An 18,304-nucleotide genomic window follows, 5' to 3' on the forward strand; every position below is an offset into this window, starting at 1 on the left:
TATAAAAATGATTTAGTATTAGATTATAATGACGTTCATTAAATGCATTAATCGATTAGTTTTAATTATAAATTACTCAATCTTTAAATATTTATAATTAAAATTACTATCGATTCATAATCAATTAATTTTTTTGAAAGTTGTTTATTCTTTAATTTATTTATCTATTATAATTATAATAACACTTTCATGCTTAATTTCATAAATGAAGTGTAAATACAATTTTTGTTCGTATAAAATTCTTATAATATTCTCATGCATAACCAAACACATTTATCTTTGATTTTCAAACATACTCTATTATGAGATATCAATAAAATCTTAAAAGCAAACGGCCCGAGAGTAGAATTTAGCCCCACATTATTGTCAATACACTATTCAATTGAATACCTTCAACCCTGTAGAAGCCCATTATCGTCATTTGCCAGCTCCAACCATCCGCTCAAGTCTCTCAATTCCGACAAAGACTTCTTTCAAGTACCTCATCTCTCACATGCTTCATCTCTCACATGCTTCATCTGACTCCATTTGACCCCATAAAAAAATGGGCAACTGTAATGGTCTGCCGGCCGGCCAAACCTTCGCCGGCTACCCCCTCAATCGCTCTGACGCCGACCACCGCCCTCCTTCAAACGGCACCGTCAAAGTCCTCGCACCCGATTCTGACCCTTCTCCACCACCGGCCCTGCCGAAAGAAACTTCCGCCTCCTCTGCACCGCCCGCCGTTGGCCGGGTTCTGGGTCGTCCCTTTTCCGACGTCCGGTCGTTTTACTCCTTCCGCGGCGAGCTGGGCCGTGGTCAATTTGGTGTCACTTACTTAGTAACACACAAGGAAACGAAGCAGGATTTTGCTTGCAAATCAATCGCCACTAGAAAATTGATCGATCAAGACGATGTTGAAGATGTTCGTCGTGAGGTTCAGATTATGCACCATCTCACTGGCCACCCTCACATTGTTGAACTTAAAGAAGTGTACGAAGACCGCCATTATGTCAATTTGATTATGGAGCTCTGCGCCGGCGGCGAGTTGTTCGATCGGATTATTGCTAAAGGTCATTATTCCGAATGCACTGCAGCCTCCCTTTGCCGGCAGATTGTGACGGTGGTTCATAATTGCCACTCCATGGGAGTTATGCACAGGGACTTGAAGCCCGAGAACTTCTTGTTTCTCAGTCCTGATGAGAATTCGCCTCTCAAGGCTACGGATTTTGGGTTGTCCGTCTTCTTCAAACCAGGTCTTTGTGAATCTTTTTGTTCTGTTTTTCTCTTTTAGCTAAAATGTATTAGGATCAGAAGTCAACTCCCTGAGTGTGTTAATTGGATATTTAAGTTGCTTTAACTGTTCAAGTTGATGGGTTTTATCTAAAAGGACTAAGAACAGATGAACAAAATTTGAGGATTAAATTAATACATGAAATGAAATAGTAGCAGGATAAGTTTGGATGGAAAAGAGTAGAGGGCTACATTGAATCAAACAAGGGATTTTGTAGTCAAGTCCTCTACTGTTTGTCTTTGTAGGATCATAATGCCAAGTTCAGGTCTATGTTGAACATTTTTTGTCTAAATATATAATTTAACCTCGAACACATATACTGTCTATTTGGGAAAATTTACTAATTATATCCTGATCGTTACATCTCATGATAGGAAAAAACAGAGTTGTGTGAATTTAAAGTTTATAGATAGTTTGTAAAAGATGATAGTATATTCTGATTTTTCACTTTAGATCTTTAAGTTGTGAGGAGTTATCAAATGTTAAAAATCATTGGTGGTGATTGGTTTGAGTATGACATTTTGCTTGCTAGGAAACAGGTGATGTTTTCAAAGATCTAGTTGGAAGTGCATACTATGTAGCTCCAGAAGTTCTCCGACGAAGATATGGCCCCGAGGCTGATATTTGGAGTGCTGGTGTTATACTATACATTCTACTCAGTGGAGTTCCCCCTTTCTGGGCAGGTTCCTCTCTATGTCTCTTTTTTCAAGTCTGAACATCAAGAAATTTTGGTGATTATGTTATTTGAACAAAGATTTGGTTTGTCTATCTTATCCTAATAGTTCAAGGATAATATTTCTCTATCTTCTGTTGATTACCATAATTTTTTTGACAAGTCGGTGAGAGGAATGCAGAAAAGAAGAGTGAAAAGAGATATTATAGCTTTTTTACAAAATATATATATGAAAAGTAAAAGTTCTTAATAAAGAAGAGAGAGGGCCCTTTTTAGTGAAAGAAAAGTACCAAAGGGAGAGGGGGAAATGAGCTATCAACTTACCCAATTCTAAGATACCTGCAAAAAGTTCTCCAAGTGGCATGAGTAAAAAAACAGTTGTGATTAGATTATGATTTTTAGAATGTTCCAATTTTTTGTTGCATAATATCAGTTGTTGATCCAATGCCCCAGAGGTTTTATATCCTGATTTTTTTTTTTTTTATTTTATTCATTTGCAGAGAATGATCAAGGTATTTTTGATGCTGTTCTTCGGGGACATATTGATTTCTCATCAGATCCTTGGCCTTCCATATCCAGTAGTGCCAAAGATCTGATAAGAAAGCTCTTGCATTCTGATCCTAAAGAGCGATTATCTGCGATTGAAGCCCTAAGTAAGTTTCCATTTCCAAGACAGCAGACACATAGCCCCAGCAAATGTAACTGAAATCTGAAACTATAATAATTAAGTTGCACTTTCATGAAGGAAATAAAAATGTATGCTTTAAATAAGCATGGGTATTTTTCATTTATTTTCTTTTATGATGCCTAACTACTGATATTCAAATGTTGTAATATGCAGATCATCCATGGATGAAAGAAGATGGGGAAGCATCTGACAAGCCTCTTGATATTGCTGTTTTGACTAGAATGAAACAGTTCAGAGCAATGAACAAACTCAAGAAAGTAGCTCTTAAGGTGAGAGAATATTCCATCATGACATCAGTTAAACAGTTAATTCTTCTATAAACACAATTTTCATGAGAAAAATTAGTGGAGGAGCTCTCCATCTCCTGAAGTGAAATTTTGTTTTTTTCCCCTTAATGCTAAAAGGTTTGAGAGGTTATTACTGCAAGTACATATCTTGAAATGTTATTTCATTTACTGTAGGTGATTGCTGAAAATCTTTCTGAAGAAGAGATTGTGGGATTAAAGGAGATGTTCAAGTCAATGGATACCGATAATAGTGGAACTATTACGTTCGAGGAGTTAAAAGCTGGTCTTCCTAAACTTGGTACAAAGCTTTCCGAGTCTGAAGTGAGGCAGCTGATGGAAGCGGTAAGCTTCGTGGATGTTTTTCTGCCCTTGAATGGACTTTCCCTGTATTTTTAAAAACTTTTCTTTTGTCATTTCAACATCACAATCTGTTTTGTGTTTTTCAGGCCGATGTGGATGGAAATGGCTCGATCGACTACATTGAGTTCATTACTGCTACTATGCACATGAACAGAGTAGAAAGAGAGGATCACTTATTTAAAGCTTTTGAGTACTTTGACAAAGACAAGAGCGGGTAACCAATGCTGTTTTCTTTTAGTCTACTATTTTGGCCTTGGAGTTCATATGGTGTTTGGATACGCATACCTCGTGTTAACTTTGGTATTTCATGCTCTCATTTAGATATATCACAATGGAGGAGTTGGAGTCTGCCCTTAAGAAGTACAATATGGGTGATGAAAAAACAATAAAGGAGATCATTGCAGAAGTTGACACAGATAATGTACAATTTTGTTCTTCCTTTTAGTTTCTTCTTTCTCAAGTGCATCTTTCTTGGTCTATAGCCTATTGGTTTCTCTGAACATGGTCATACCAGCAGAAATAAGTGTCTATAATGTGAAAATGATTATGGTAGGTTTACACTCCATCATCTTCCATCAGCATGTCCTTTATTTGTTGATAGTGAAGGCCAGTTTAGATCGACTTTTCAAGTGCTTAAAAATATTTTTTTCCACTTAAAAAGTCATTCTAAATAGGCCTCAAGTGTCAGTTTGTCATCTATATCATATTTTCATTTGCTATATGGTTGCCTATTGTGATATCGACTCATATAGTCCAGTTCCAAACAACATCAAAATTCTTGTGTGATGCTTTGTTCTCTTGTGAATGAAACGTTTCTGATTGCTTTTACACCAGGACGGACGAATAAACTACGATGAATTCGTTGCAATGATGAGGAAAGGAAACCCGGAATTGACAACAACCAGACGACAAAAATGAAGCCGAGTTCCTTCATATGTTGTCTGATGATTTTATGGCTGTGTTCTTTGTTCAATTTGAGTTGAACCATCTGAAAAGAGGGATTTGATGTTCTGGTTTCTCCATGACTTCATCAAATGGCTGCACTCAAACAGGAAAAATGAGCTTCCTTTGCCCCCATTTACTTGAAATTTCAACTATTCTGAGCCTATTTTTTTCTTTCTTCTGTTTGATTGGTTATACAGAGATTTGAGTGTATAAAAAGCCAAATAAGCTAATATTTGGGTAGAAGATATGTATGTCTATTAGGAAAGTAATGTTTTTCAGAGCGTGAGAATGTACTTGTGTGTCTGTAATCCACCAAATAAGACCAGACATAAAATGGTGTTTTGTAAAGTTTAAAAAATGTGTTATTGTCTTCAAAAATAAATAAATAAATAGATGTGTTCTTATCTTTATTTCTTAGCAGTGAGCTTGAAAATTGTCATTTTTTCTTTTCGGAAAAAGTGTCGTACTACTTACTGTTATTGAAAAGAGAGAAAAAAAACTTAGTGCTCCTTTAGATTCACATATCTTAATACATTCTAAATATTATCCAATAAAATAATGTCATTTCATATTTTTGTTTTTCAAAAAGATAATTGTTTATTACAGATTCTATTCGTACGTGGCTAATAAATGGGAAATATAAACCTAATTTCTTTTTCAAAATTATAAAGCTGGAAAAAAGAAAGCTATCAGTGGATCTGCAAACTGCAAAATCTGATTGCTTTGAGTTTCAAAAACAGAGGCAGTGGCAGAGAATTTGGCAACTTGACCATTTGTGATGCAAATTGCAGATTTTTGGTACCCCATGTTACCACTCTTTGTACATACAAAAAATTTGTATTCATACATATCTTTTTCAATACTATCTGATCTCAGACAATTTCTAATATTACGAAAATATGGTATTTTCTTTGTTCACACTAAAGGACTCTTTTGAATGTAGGGTTAAGATAGAATGTATGTAGTTCATATATATATATATATATGTGGAGTTCGTATGTCTGTGTTTGAGGTGAATTATTTGGTCTAAGTTCATAGAATTACTCTTTTTGTTTTGAAATTTTTTTATTCAATAATTATACCATCTTTGTTTGAATCAAATATGGATTGCAATTTTTCTTTTAATTTTTAAAATCTTTCTTTTTTTTCTTTTTTTCTTTCTTTCTTTTTTGGACAATGAACAGTAGAAATATGTTTAAATAAATGAAAAACCAAAACGAAATCAAAACTTTTGTTTCCATCTAATTTTTCTCCATGAATTTCATTATCATCATCTTTTTTTTTCTTCCTCTTCCTATTGTTACTCTATATTTTTACTATGTCATGAATTTTTTTTTAATTAAATCTCCCCATCATCGTAACAGTAATAGAATGTCACCATATTTTTTCACCAATTTCACTTTCATTTCCTCTAAATTTGGAGGATCATCAGATAAACAATCTCTATTTTTCACTAATTTTTACTAGAAACCAAGATTATTTTTTTTTTCATTTTATGGTTTTTTTTGTTATATGTTACATACTTTTTAACTACATACATACTTTTTGTCTAAATATTCTTAACACTAATTTAATATGTGAATTCAATTAAATATAAATATTTTTTTACAAATTTTTACGTATAAATATTGCACTTAATGTAGACAAAATAATATTTTTTATATATATAATCAACAACCCTACAACATACTTTAACAGTCATCAATCTTATAGTAGTCGGGAGTAGTTGTCGAAGTTGATTTTTGCTGGAGCTTATAGTCGGAGATGGTTGTCGGAGCCTGAAGTTGATTGCATGAAGGTGTATTGGAGTTGGTTGTCTAAGTTTGTCATCGGAGGTAGTTTTTGAATCCCAGAGTTGGTCGGTCAAAAGTGGTCATCGAAGTTAATCATTGAAGATGATCTTTGCTGGAGATTGTAGTCGGGGGTGACTGTCGAAGCCCGAAGTTAGTCGCATGAAGGTGGTATTAGAGTTGGTTGTCGGAGTTTGTTGTCAAACGTGGTTGTCAACAAATTGGTCGTTGGAGTTGCTTGCTCAAAGGTGATCATTACAGGTGATTTCCATCGAAGTTTGTAGTCAGAGTTGGTCATCGGAGTTTTTTGTCGAAGCCAATTGATCGTCGGAGTTAGTAGTGCGAAAGTGGTCGTCAGAGTTAGGTCACTGGAGGTTGTTGTCGGAGGTCAGAATTGGTTGCCGGAGTTGGTCAGACTAAGGTTGTCGGAGCTCGGAGTTGGTCGTCGAAGCTGTCATCGGAGGTGGTTGTCGGAGTCCGGATTTCATCGCCAGAATTGTCATTGAGGGTGGTTGTCGAAGCTCGGAGTTGTCATCGAATGTGGTTGTTGGAGTCCAGAGTTAGTTTTCGGAATGTGACAGTGGTCAATGGGTAAAACCATTGAAAATATGTGAAGAAGGGAGAGTTGAGTGAGTTGGTAAAATATACCAACTCAACTCCACCAACATTTAAAGTTGGTGGGCCAAACAACGAGTTGGTAGATTATACAACTCACGTTGGTGAGTCAAACACCCCCTAAGTTTTAATAGTAGTAAAATTATGACGTGGATGACTAATTAATGGAGGTAGTCTTCGGATTTTTTTTTATATATATATGATTTCACGTTTACTTTTAAACAAGATTTAAAATCTCAATTTCAATAGAAATATCGAAGTTCTAATTTTATGAAAATTTCTATGAAAATATCGATGAAATGTCGATTTCAATGTATATTTCTTAAAAATATATATATATAAATAAAATTAATTAATTAATAAATTTACATTTTATGATTTTTAAACTTAAACAACTATTATTTATATTATAGTTACATTATTGACCTTTTATTATTTTTCTTTTTATGTTTTATGATTGTTGTATGATACAATAAAAATATTGATACATTCTCGAATAGAAATATTGATTTGTTAATGAAAATCTAATAGTATGCATTTAAAAACATGATGTGATAAGGAATAAATTGGAGGCGTAAGTAAAATTTTTCATAAATATATTATCCTAAATTATATATCACATTTTCCAATAACCCTTTCTGTTTTTTCTTTCTTTCAATTCCTATGGATCTCAAAATTTGTTCCTCTGATATAAAAACACCATGAAATGAGATCAGAAATAATTAAGAAAATGGTAATGAAATTTTGGAAAGTAGTAGAAAATAGACTACTCGGGAAATGGGTAACACAGCCAGTTTCAGTTGCGTCTGGCTTGTCCTACGTGGGTTATGTGGGCCCCATTTTCACTACAGGCCAACATGCAATTTCGGAGAGATTAATTTAGACTAAATTATAAAAAAAATGCTTAAAACATCTTTTAACGGTTACGAGCATTTGGGACAAGTTAGTTATTATGATTAGATTATGATAGTTTGTATTTAGAGTATAAATTATTTTAGTTTGAATTATAATAGTATATATTTGAAAGGTAAATCATTTTAGTTTGAAAAGAAAATAGTAAATACGATAACAAATAATTAAAAAAATGATGTGTAAAATAGTAAAAAGAATAGTAAATACTGTAACAAATGAGAGTTTTGAGATAATGTTGAGCTAATTGAAGGTTTTGAAATAATTTTTACTAGGTGGTTATTATATTTTCATAATAACCGTTGCCCTAAACGCCCCCTTCAAAGTTTTAGAAATATCTTTAAATTTTTAAAAAGAGTTTAAGAATGTTGTTAGTTTTGGATGGAAATCATTAAAGTTTTGTTTCAAAAATACTTTTGAACTTTCAAAAATTTCAAAAACACTCTTAAATTAAGAAAAAGTTAAAAAATATCCTCGCCATTAGTATATAAATAAAAATTGTTAATATCTCGTTACAAAAATAAGTCTAATTTTTTCTAACAATAGTTTAAAAATACTCCTACTATTAGATCAATTTGTTTGAAGTTTTCTTGGATTCGAAAAGAACCAATTTTAAAAAGGTTATATAGATATTATCATTTTTTTCCATATAGATACTCTTATTATTTTCCTATTTATCTAATTCATACTCTTATTATTTTCCTATTTATCTAATTCTTACACTAATTTTTTCCACAACTAAAATAAAAACTAAAGTTTTAAGTTAAAACCTAAAATCTCATCAAATTCCAAAATCAAAATTATCTCTCCTCAAAATATACCAAATAATAAACAGTCAAATAAAAACATTTATTTGACTATTAACACATACTCTACTATTAACATACAACTTTGTTAAACATTTAAGTCATAAAATCCTTTTAATGCTCTCATTATTCTTTTTATGCTTATTATAGTCCATTTACCTTAAATGAATTACGTATATTCATTATTTTATAGATAAGAAAATGTCAAATAATTAACAAAAAAAAGAAATAAAAGGTATTGAAGAATAGATTGGTGAAGAAATTGAAGTAAGACACTATTGACGGTTTCTATTCACATAACAGTAAGAGTATTTTTTTAAAAAAAAAAAAGTTTACGGATATTTTTCAAACTTTTGAAAAATTGAAGGATATTTTTGACAAAAAATACTAATGATTTCCATCCAAAACTAGCAGTAAAGTTATTTTTTATACTTTTAAGAGGTAAAGAGTATTTTTTATACAAAGTTCAAAGTTTAGGGAAATTTTGTATAATCTAGCCCTTATTTTACTTTTTATTTTTCTCTTAACGAAAAAACATTAAATAATGCTTATTGCTTAAGATATAAATTCACTCATTTAAATTTAAATGTATTAAAATCTTGAGTCAAAACATCGATCCTATTAAGATGTTGTGCTGACATAGTGTTTGTACCATTAATCTCAAAATTAGAGATTTGATTCCCCCACCTCACGTATTTAATTTAATACCTTTATATATATATATATATATATTGTGATACCTATTGTAATAAATTTAATAATTAAATCCCTTGCCCCTCATGGAAAAAGAGGATTTAATTTTTTTAGGTGGGGATCGGAATAATGAGAAGAGAAGAGGGCAAAAAGGTAATCTTAATAAAATAATAATAAATAGATTAAATTAAGTTTAAATTCTCTCTCAAATTTGGGAACTATCATTTTTATGATTCAATTTAACACAACAGTTGATGTATAAAAATTAAAAAATATGTGTGATGTTTTACACTTAGAAATTTAATATGGTTGTCACCTTATATGTCATCTAAAAAATGATTAAAATCATCAACATAGTCAAAATTTTCATATCAATAATTTTACGTATGCATACAATTAGCGTTGTTTAAAAAATCTAGAGGTTGAAACTTTGTGGAGACCTACCCCAAATAAGATAGGAAATCTCCGAATACACGAGAAATGGGGGAGAGAGTGGGAAATTTTTTTTCTGTTTACAATTTGGGGTTAGGAAGGAAGAATATATTCCCCAACCCTGATCCCGTCCCATGTCTCTGTCCCGTTCCGACTTTTGATATGAATTATATATATATGTATATATATGATTTTGTTAAGATAATTATGGAGGTTTTAATTATTGAAGTTTAAGATTTTATTACTTTAATTCCTTAGATGTTATAACATTTAAGATAAGAGGTTTTAATTGTTGAATTTTAATTTATAAAAATTATGAGAATTTAGTATTTTAATTATATTTTTTTAAATTGAATGTGTCTTGTTGTTTTTATTATGAAAATTGATAATATTTTATTTAAATGAAAGTTGTATGGGATATGTTTAAGAAAATATTAAAAATATATATTTAATTGAAATAAAAAAAATTGTTGAAAAATGATGATGAAAAAATTTTTGGAACCCAATCCTCGCGAAATCCTCGTAGGGAATCCTTGCCCCATTCCCACATGGGAAATTTATGGGGACGGGGAATGGAATTGAGGGCGAGGGCGAGGGCGAGGACGGGAGGGGGATTAGGCTCCGTTGTAAGTTTAAGGGTTGATTTTTAAAATATATAGAAGTTTAGGCTCCGTTTGATAATCATTTTGTTTTTTAAAATTAAGTCTATGAATATTAGATTCGCCTCCAAATTTATTCATTTGTTATCTACTTTTCACCAACAGTTTAAAAAACCAAGCCAAATTTTGAGAACTAAAAAAAGTAACTTTCAAAAAGTTGTGTTTTGTTTTTGGAATTTTACTAAGAATCCAACCATTGTGCTTAAGAAAAATGCAAGCTATTGTAAGAAATGTTGATAAAAAAAGACTTAATTTTAAAAAATAAAAATAAAAAATAAAATCATTATCAAACGAGAATTTAGTTTTTTATTTTTATTTTTGAAAATTAAACATATTTCATCTATATTTTTTACTATGATTTGCATATTTATTAAGTATAATGGTTAAATTATTAATGAAATTCTAAAATAAAAAAACAAAATTTTGAAAGCTATTTTGTACCGTTCTCAAAATTTAACTTATTTTTTTAAATAGTTAGTAAAAAAATAGAAATAGTATTCATAGACTTATTTTAAAAAACGAATAAAAAAAAATATCAAATCTAGTCTTTATAATAAAAAAATTTGAGAGTATAACCGAGTTATATCGTCGTTTAAAAAGTGTATGAGTAAGAAAGAAAAAAAGAAAAGAAAAAAAAGCGTAGCTTATCTCTATGAGTGAAGATTTGGGCGCAAAGTTTGAGAGAAAGAAAAGGATGAGGTGAGCGTGTGAGAGGGCACGAGGGAGTGAGTCAGTTTCCCTCCCAAAAGGAATAATTAAAGAAAATGAGGAAAAACCGTCGTGCCGATTCTTACAACCGTCAATACAGTGCCACGTAAAACGACCCCAAAAAACTCGCACTCCGATGTCTAAGCCCTGTCTCTTATACACATCTAGATGTGTATAAGAGACAGCATCAATACAGTGCCACGTAAAACGACCCCAAAAAACTCGCACTCCGATGTCTAAGCCCTGTCTCTTATACACATCTAGATGTGTATAAGAGACAGGGAGAGTACCCATACGTTTTACATAATTCATAAACAACAAAGCTTGAAATCTCCTCCGCCCTTCCGCCGCCGTGACTGATCAGATCCGCTTCTTCCGGTTGCACCTATATATATACTGTCTCTTATACACATCTAGATGTGTATAAGAGACAGGATAAGAGATTAGCCACCGGACAAAGCGTCAACAAATGGTCCTCCTCCTCCTCTAATTCTTTCAACCAAATCACCGCCGATAAATTGGAACAAGAAATGCTTAAACACATTGTCGATGGCCGTGAAAGCAAAGTCACTTTTCATGATTTCCCTTATTATCTCAGGTTTACCTCTTTCTCACTATCTTCTCTTCTTTTCTTCTTTTCTTCTTCTTCTTATTATTATGTATATGTTTTATTATTAACATGTTTTCGAAGTGATTCTTAAAAATACTTTCACCATGTTTTCAATCTCTCAAGTGATTAAAAACATCACTCGCAAACAAACTTGTTCTCGAAATTCTTTTATTTTAATTTCGAATCTTCCAATACTACAACTTCTACGTTTCAATATTTTCTTTTGGTACGGATCTATTAGAATGTTTGGCAAAATTGGAGCCTAATACAAAGAAATTAGGACCTGACCGTATATATGAAAACGAGTAATTTTTAAACAAATGAAAATCATCTCCATAATTTATCGATTTTACGCATCAACTTTTTTTTCCTCATTAATTGTCAGCATAATTTCCTCCTCATTTTCTTTTTATCTTTTATTTATTTTTTTAAAAAAAAAGAAAAAAAAAAATCTTTTCTAGCAAATCTCATAGTTCTTGAATAAATTGAAAGCGATGTTTTCATGTATAACAAAATGAACTAAAAAATATTTTTCGCAGATGTGTATTTTTTTTTTTTTTTTTTTTAATGAATGAGAATTATTTATTTGTTTATTTTATTTGTGTGTGGATAATTTTAATTTTTGGAAATTGTTATGAACAGTGAACAGACACGAGTTCTATTGACAAGTGCTGCATATGTGCATTTAAAACATGCTGAAGTTTCTAAGTTCACTCGAAACCTTTCTCCTGCAAGTCGAGCCATCTTACTCTCTGGACCTGCTGGTCTGATTCTTCTTAAATACTGTTACAGATTTTTTTTAAAAAAAATTGAGCAATTCTTAGATGCACCCCACTCGAATTATACACAGCCGACATGGAAAAAGAAAATTAAAGATAATTATGTGCAATATATAAAGATGAATGTAGCTTAAGATGCACCTAACTATTTGTTTATGAAAAGTTTCCAATCAATTCATTTGTTTCTGTTTATTTTTGCTCTTCTTGAAGAACTCTACCAACAAATGCTTGCCAAGGCATTGGCTCACTACTTTGAGGCCAAACTGTTGCTTTTAGATATAACTGACTTTTCCCTAAAGGTGAAATTTCATAATTTTCATCCTAAGTTTTGCTCTTTTGCGGGTTTTTCTTTTTTAAAATTATTATTAACTAAATTTTTGTGTAATTTCAGATTCAGAGCAAATATGGTACTTCAGTCAAGGAATCTGTAAGAGGCTTTCCTAAATTTAAAATTAAAAAGATGTGATTTTTTCCTAGTTTGGTGTTTTTTAATGCAATGAAATTTCTGATCCTTTATATTTTTTGAAGAGTTTTAAAAGGTCTACTTCAGAGTCAACACTGGAGAGATTGTCTGGCTTATTCGGATCATTTTCAATCCTTCCACCCAGGGAAGAACAAAAAACAGGTTGGTTTTTGAGCCTAGATTTAATTTAGATTAGAAAAGTAAATGTTTCCGATTAATTCTCGGTATGTAGTGAAGTTCTCTAGCTTATAAATCGGCCATATCGGTCACATGACGTGATTTGACTTTAGTAACATTTTTCTCTTTTGTATTTGACATGGTGTTTTATCTCCATTTTCCCGATCTTGTGCTAATCAACGCACGTTCGTGCATACCGTTGCAGGTTCATTGCGAAGGCAACATAGTGGTTTGGAACTTGCATCGTGGTATGATATACGCCTATTTACCCTTTCGTTGAGTCTACATTTTGTCATTAATAAGAGAATGGATGAGATGAAATCTACAAACATTCAAGAGTATACGTTCATGTTCATTTGTGGATGCAACATAAAATATTATTTGTTACAGAAGAAGGGATCTCTTGTGATATATCTTGCTTCAACTTTTGTAGGGGAAAGGAAGGATCTTCCAGGCTTCCAAAACTTAGAAGAAATGCCTCTGCTGCGGCTAACATTAATAACCTTGCTTCGCAATGCAATGCTGACAAATCAGGTCCACCGTTCAAATCTACATATTAGTGATTGCCGAACTTAAACGACTCAAACGAGTCTATGAATACTTGCCCCTTGATTTCTAAATTTCCTTAACTTTGTTTCTTTATCATGTATATGTAACTCGTTGGTTGCCGAAGATGCTTTTTGTGCCGAATTATCTAATTAATTTAAGTTTTATTGTTTGTAGCTTCCCTTAAGCACATGAGTAGCTGGGCTTTTGAGGAGAAACTTCTTATACAGTCTCTGTATAAGGTAACAATGAGTTGCATTATTCTTGATTGATTGAATTGAGGTTTTTATAAGGTCTTCTGTAAGAACTTAAGTTATTTTATTTGTTTTCAGGTTCTTCTATATGTGTCGAAAGCAAGTCCCATTGTTTTATATCTTCGTGACGTAGATAGGTTTTTGTCCAAGTCAAATAGGGTGTATACCTTGTTCCAGAAAATGTTACAAAAACTGTCTGGATCAATTTTGATTCTTGGTTCGCGTACTATCGATCCAAGCAATGATTATATGGAGGTGGATGAGAGGCTCTCTGCCATTTTTCCTTATAATATCGAGATCAGGCCACCCGAAGATGAATCTCATCATGTCAGTTGGAAGTCTCAATTGGAAGAGGATATGAAGAAGATCAAGGTTCAAGATAACCGAAACCATATCATGGAAGTTCTTTCAGCGAATGATCTTGATTGTGATGATCTAGACTCGATCTGTGTTGCTGATACCTTGGTTCTCAGTAACTACATAGAAGAGATTGTGGTGTCTGCAATTTCTTATCATCTAATGAACAACAAGGATCCCGAATACAGAAACGGGAAACTGATCATTTCGAGCAAGAGGTAAGATCCATCCTTTGTGTTTGAGTTCTCGTTGTTAACAATTATTCATAGTTTTCGCTATGGAGCAGTTTGTCCCATGGACTGAGCATATTCCAGGCAGGAAAATCCACGAGCAAAAATACTGTACAGCTTGAAGCACAAGCCGAAGCTTCAAAGGTTCATTATTTTAGTTTGACCATTTTATTATGACCTCGACGATGGTGGAAAAAGATTATTGAGTGCTTTAATTTGTTATCTGTAGGACTCGGGAGCAGTGAAATCCGAAGCAAAATCTGATACCGCAGCTGCTGAAAACAGAAGTGAAACAGTACCTGCTGCAGTGGCGAAAACTGATGGAGAAACTGCTGCTCCAGCTGCAAAAGCCCCAGTAGGTCTCTTCTTTTAATCCTTCTACTGGCTCCATGAATGACATTACTGATGTTTTTATTATGATCAAATGTCACATAGGAAGTTCCACCAGATAATGAGTTTGAGAAACGCATTAGGCCGGAGGTCATACCGGCGAATGAGATTGGTGTTACATTTTCTGATATTGGTGCCATGGAGGAGGTTAAAGATTCTCTTCAGGAACTCGTAATGCTTCCTCTTCGAAGGCCGGATTTATTTCTTGGAGGGCTTTTGAAGCCTTGCAGAGGTATATTGTTGTTTGGACCTCCTGGAACTGGAAAGACTATGTTAGCTAAGGCCATAGCAAAAGAAGCTGGAGCAAGCTTCATTAATGTATCGATGTCTACCATAACTTCCAAATGGTTTGGTGAAGACGAGAAGAATGTTCGAGCTTTATTCACATTGGCGGCCAAAGTCTCTCCCACCATTATTTTTGTTGACGAGGTAGATAGTATGCTTGGGCAGCGAACAAGAGTTGGTGAGCACGAGGCAATGAGGAAGATAAAGAATGAGTTCATGACTCATTGGGATGGACTCTTGACAAAGCCAGGGGAGCGTGTACTAGTTCTTGCAGCAACGAACAGGCCATTTGACCTCGATGAAGCCATCATACGGCGTTTTGAGAGAAGGTATCTGTTCTTATGATTTGACATTATCTAACTGCACTCACAAATAATGTTCAATGCATACCTCTATGCATATCCCTGGCTGTCCTAACTGTTTAGAGGATTTTTGGATCAACCTTAGTTTACTTGTAAAGAAAACCAAACTTCTATGAACAGAATATTGGTGGGGTTACCAACAGCAGACAATAGAGAAATGATATTGACAACTCTCTTGGGGAAAGAAAAGGTGGAAGAAGGGCTAGACATGAAGGAGCTGGCCACAATGACAGAAGGATATAGTGGAAGTGATCTCAAGGTTTGCTTTCATAAGTACTAATCATTCAGTTTTGGACCTTCGAATTCTTAATAATTTCTTGATTTATACGTAACATTTGAAACTAGAACTTCTGCATGACGGCTGCGTATCGACCTGTTCGGGAACTAATACAACAAGAAAGACAAAAGGATATGGTAAGTATGAGGGAATCAGTCGAGGCATATTTCAATCTCCCTTGATTTTCTTTGCATTCAAGTAAAGATACAGGAAAAACCCTATTTTCTGTCGTCTCTTTTACTTCGTTTCATTATTCATTTTCTTGCTTTGAAGGAGAAAAAACGAAGAGCTACCGAAGGACAGAATAAAGCAGGGGATGGAACTGGAGAAAGCAAAGAAGAAAGAGTAATCACCCTCAGGGCACTAAATATGAAGGATTTCAAACTAGCAAAGAATCAGGTAAATACAACACATCTCCTTGTTTTACATTAAATCTCTTCTCAAATCCGCCAAAATCTCTTATCTTTGCTTCCACATTTTTTGAGTACCTTTTATGTGATGCCCACGAGTCCATGTACAACTACCTTCATTTGAGTACTGCACCCATGCCTTCTTTTTCAAAATCGACATTTCTCGTTTGTTTGTCCAAGCTTCTTAGCCAGACCAGACCAGACCAATTTGTCGATAATTCATATACACTCGTGATGTCGGGGTGAGTTTGACTAAAAAATGATCATGAAGTACCAATCCTTTTGCACTAGTACTATTCCATTCCAATTTGCACAAGGTGCCGAAAAACAACCTTCAAATTCACGAAAAGACAATTGTTACGAGATGGTTCAACTTGTTGGTTTGCAGGTTGCAGCAAGTTTTGCAGCAGAAGGAGCAATGATGAGTGAATTGAAGCAATGGAATGAATTATATGGGGAAGGAGGATCTAGAAAGAAGCAACAGTTGACATATTTCCTGTGAGCTTAGGCCATGGATCATAAGTTACAATATGGCTATAATTTTCAATTGATCAAGAAGCACATCAAGATTTTCTTGTAAGTTTTTTAGGGCTCTCTTCTTTTTGCCATGTGAGGAAGCTGTGTTTGTGTAAATATGAGGTAAGTGTTTGTATGAATGTTTGAAAGTTTGATTTGTTCCATTTCTGTATGGCTGTTGTGAGGGATTACATTACATTACTTAGGCAGCTAGTTTCTTTGAATGGGCTGGTGCTGGTCTGACAGCAAAAGAAGCCTATTTTTTCTTTTTCATTTTGAGTTCATCTTTCTATATTTTGTATCAATTTGTTTCTCTACTTCTTTGTGTCATCCATTTTCTTTTGGTTTGTTTACATAGATTCAAAATTTCAGTAACTCGATATTCTTTTTTAGGACAATAGGGGTGGAGGATTTGTATCATGAACTTTCCAATCGTTATTCACTAGCACATATTGCCTATTAATTGTATCATGAACTTCCCAATCGTTATTCACTAGCACATATTGCCTATTAATTGAACTATGCTCGTTTTGACAACTCGTACATTATATATACCGTGAAAATAATATAAAAGAAAAATGACGTTGAATTATAGGTTAAAGGATAAAAATAGCATAGTGGATGGTGTGATATTTTGCTACCATATTTGTTGAGTACTGCAAGATTGGTGACTTTTGAAATTGTAATTTGGATAGACAACCATAGCAACTATATAATTGTAGAATATTAGGGTGTGTTAGGACTACATTTTTAAATATTTAATTTAAAAAAGAAGTCATTTTAGAAAAAAAAATGGAGTGTGATAAGCCCTTAAAATAATTTTTAAATAGTATTTTCAATAATTTTGGTCAAAATATAGTTTTTTTAAAAAATATTTTTTTTTTATCCAGTCAATTCAAATGGATTCTTTTTCTATTCCGTAATAATCACCAGAAGAGTATTGTAAAAGAAAAGTTATAAGGAGCATCTTAATAAGTAACTTTTAAAAATAAGTTCAAAAGTACATTTATAGTATTTCGTTTAAAAAACATCAAAAATATATTTATAGTATTTCGTTTAAAAAGTATCACTGTACTTTTAAAAGTTTCAAAAATACCTTTAAAGTTAAAAAAAAAAAAAAAAAGTTTAAAAGTACTCTTATTCTAATTTTTTTCTACAAATGTTCCTGCTACCAGTATAGTAGTTAATTTGTTTGAGATTTTATTGAGTTTGAAAAGAAAAAATTTTAAAATAAATTAAATAGATAATCTTCATTTTTTTTTATAGATATTCTATTTTTCTTCTTACACAAAATTTTCTAGGCCAAAATAAAAACTAGGACTTTAAAAAACATAAAATCTCACAATATTTCAAAAATCAACCTCTCCTTTAAAAACATATCAAAACGATAAATAATCAAATAATAAAATTGAATTTGGTTATTAACACACTTTCAACTACTAACGTATAGTTTTGTTAAAAAAAAATTGAGTCCTAAAATTCCTTGATACTTTAATTATTCTCTTTCTTCTTGTTATGGTCCATATACCTTAACTGAAGTGAGAAGTTTTATTTATTTAATTTTTTAAAATAATCAAATGTCAAACCGTTAACAACCATGGGAGTAAGAGGGTTATAAAGTAGAGAGAAGAACAAATAGGGAAAATAGAGAAATAAGATGATGTAACGGTTTCTATTCATATATTAACAATAAGGGTATTTTTTAAAATTCTTTTAAAGTTTAAGAGATTTTTTAAACTTTTAAAAGTTTAAGGATACTTTTGACACAAAAGACGGTTTCGATTCAGAACTAATAGTAAGGTTATTTTTT

At 32.5% G+C, this 18,304-nt stretch overlaps 2 protein-coding genes across 2 annotated transcripts; both read left to right on the forward strand.

Annotated features, from left to right (window-relative positions):
• The first annotated feature begins 414 nt into the window (after positions 1 to 414).
• LOC120082635 (calcium-dependent protein kinase 1-like) lies at positions 415 to 4,612 on the forward strand. The gene is made up of 8 exons (XM_039037889.1): positions 415 to 1,235; positions 1,813 to 1,956; positions 2,447 to 2,599; positions 2,788 to 2,903; positions 3,096 to 3,263; positions 3,368 to 3,495; positions 3,603 to 3,702; positions 4,116 to 4,612. The coding sequence occupies exons 1-8, from the start codon at positions 545 to 547 to the stop codon at positions 4,197 to 4,199; spliced, it is 1,584 nt and encodes a 527-aa protein (XP_038893817.1). The 5' UTR covers positions 415 to 544; the 3' UTR covers positions 4,200 to 4,612.
• A 5,418-nt stretch (positions 4,613 to 10,030) lies between these two features.
• LOC120078094 lies at positions 10,031 to 16,811 on the forward strand. Its single transcript, XM_039032311.1, has 17 exons — positions 10,031 to 10,097; positions 11,256 to 11,436; positions 12,091 to 12,212; positions 12,438 to 12,526; positions 12,619 to 12,654; positions 12,756 to 12,852; positions 13,073 to 13,115; positions 13,301 to 13,401; positions 13,591 to 13,655; positions 13,746 to 14,242; positions 14,311 to 14,398; positions 14,484 to 14,609; positions 14,690 to 15,258; positions 15,412 to 15,550; positions 15,637 to 15,705; positions 15,842 to 15,967; positions 16,367 to 16,811. The coding sequence occupies exons 1-17, from the start codon at positions 10,031 to 10,033 to the stop codon at positions 16,478 to 16,480; spliced, it is 2,529 nt and encodes an 842-aa protein (XP_038888239.1). The 3' UTR covers positions 16,481 to 16,811.
• Positions 16,812 to 18,304: the final 1,493 nt, after the last annotated feature.

This window comes from Benincasa hispida, chromosome 1 (assembly GCF_009727055.1).
Source record: "Benincasa hispida cultivar B227 chromosome 1, ASM972705v1, whole genome shotgun sequence".
NCBI classification, from domain to species: Eukaryota; Viridiplantae; Streptophyta; class Magnoliopsida; order Cucurbitales; family Cucurbitaceae; genus Benincasa; species Benincasa hispida.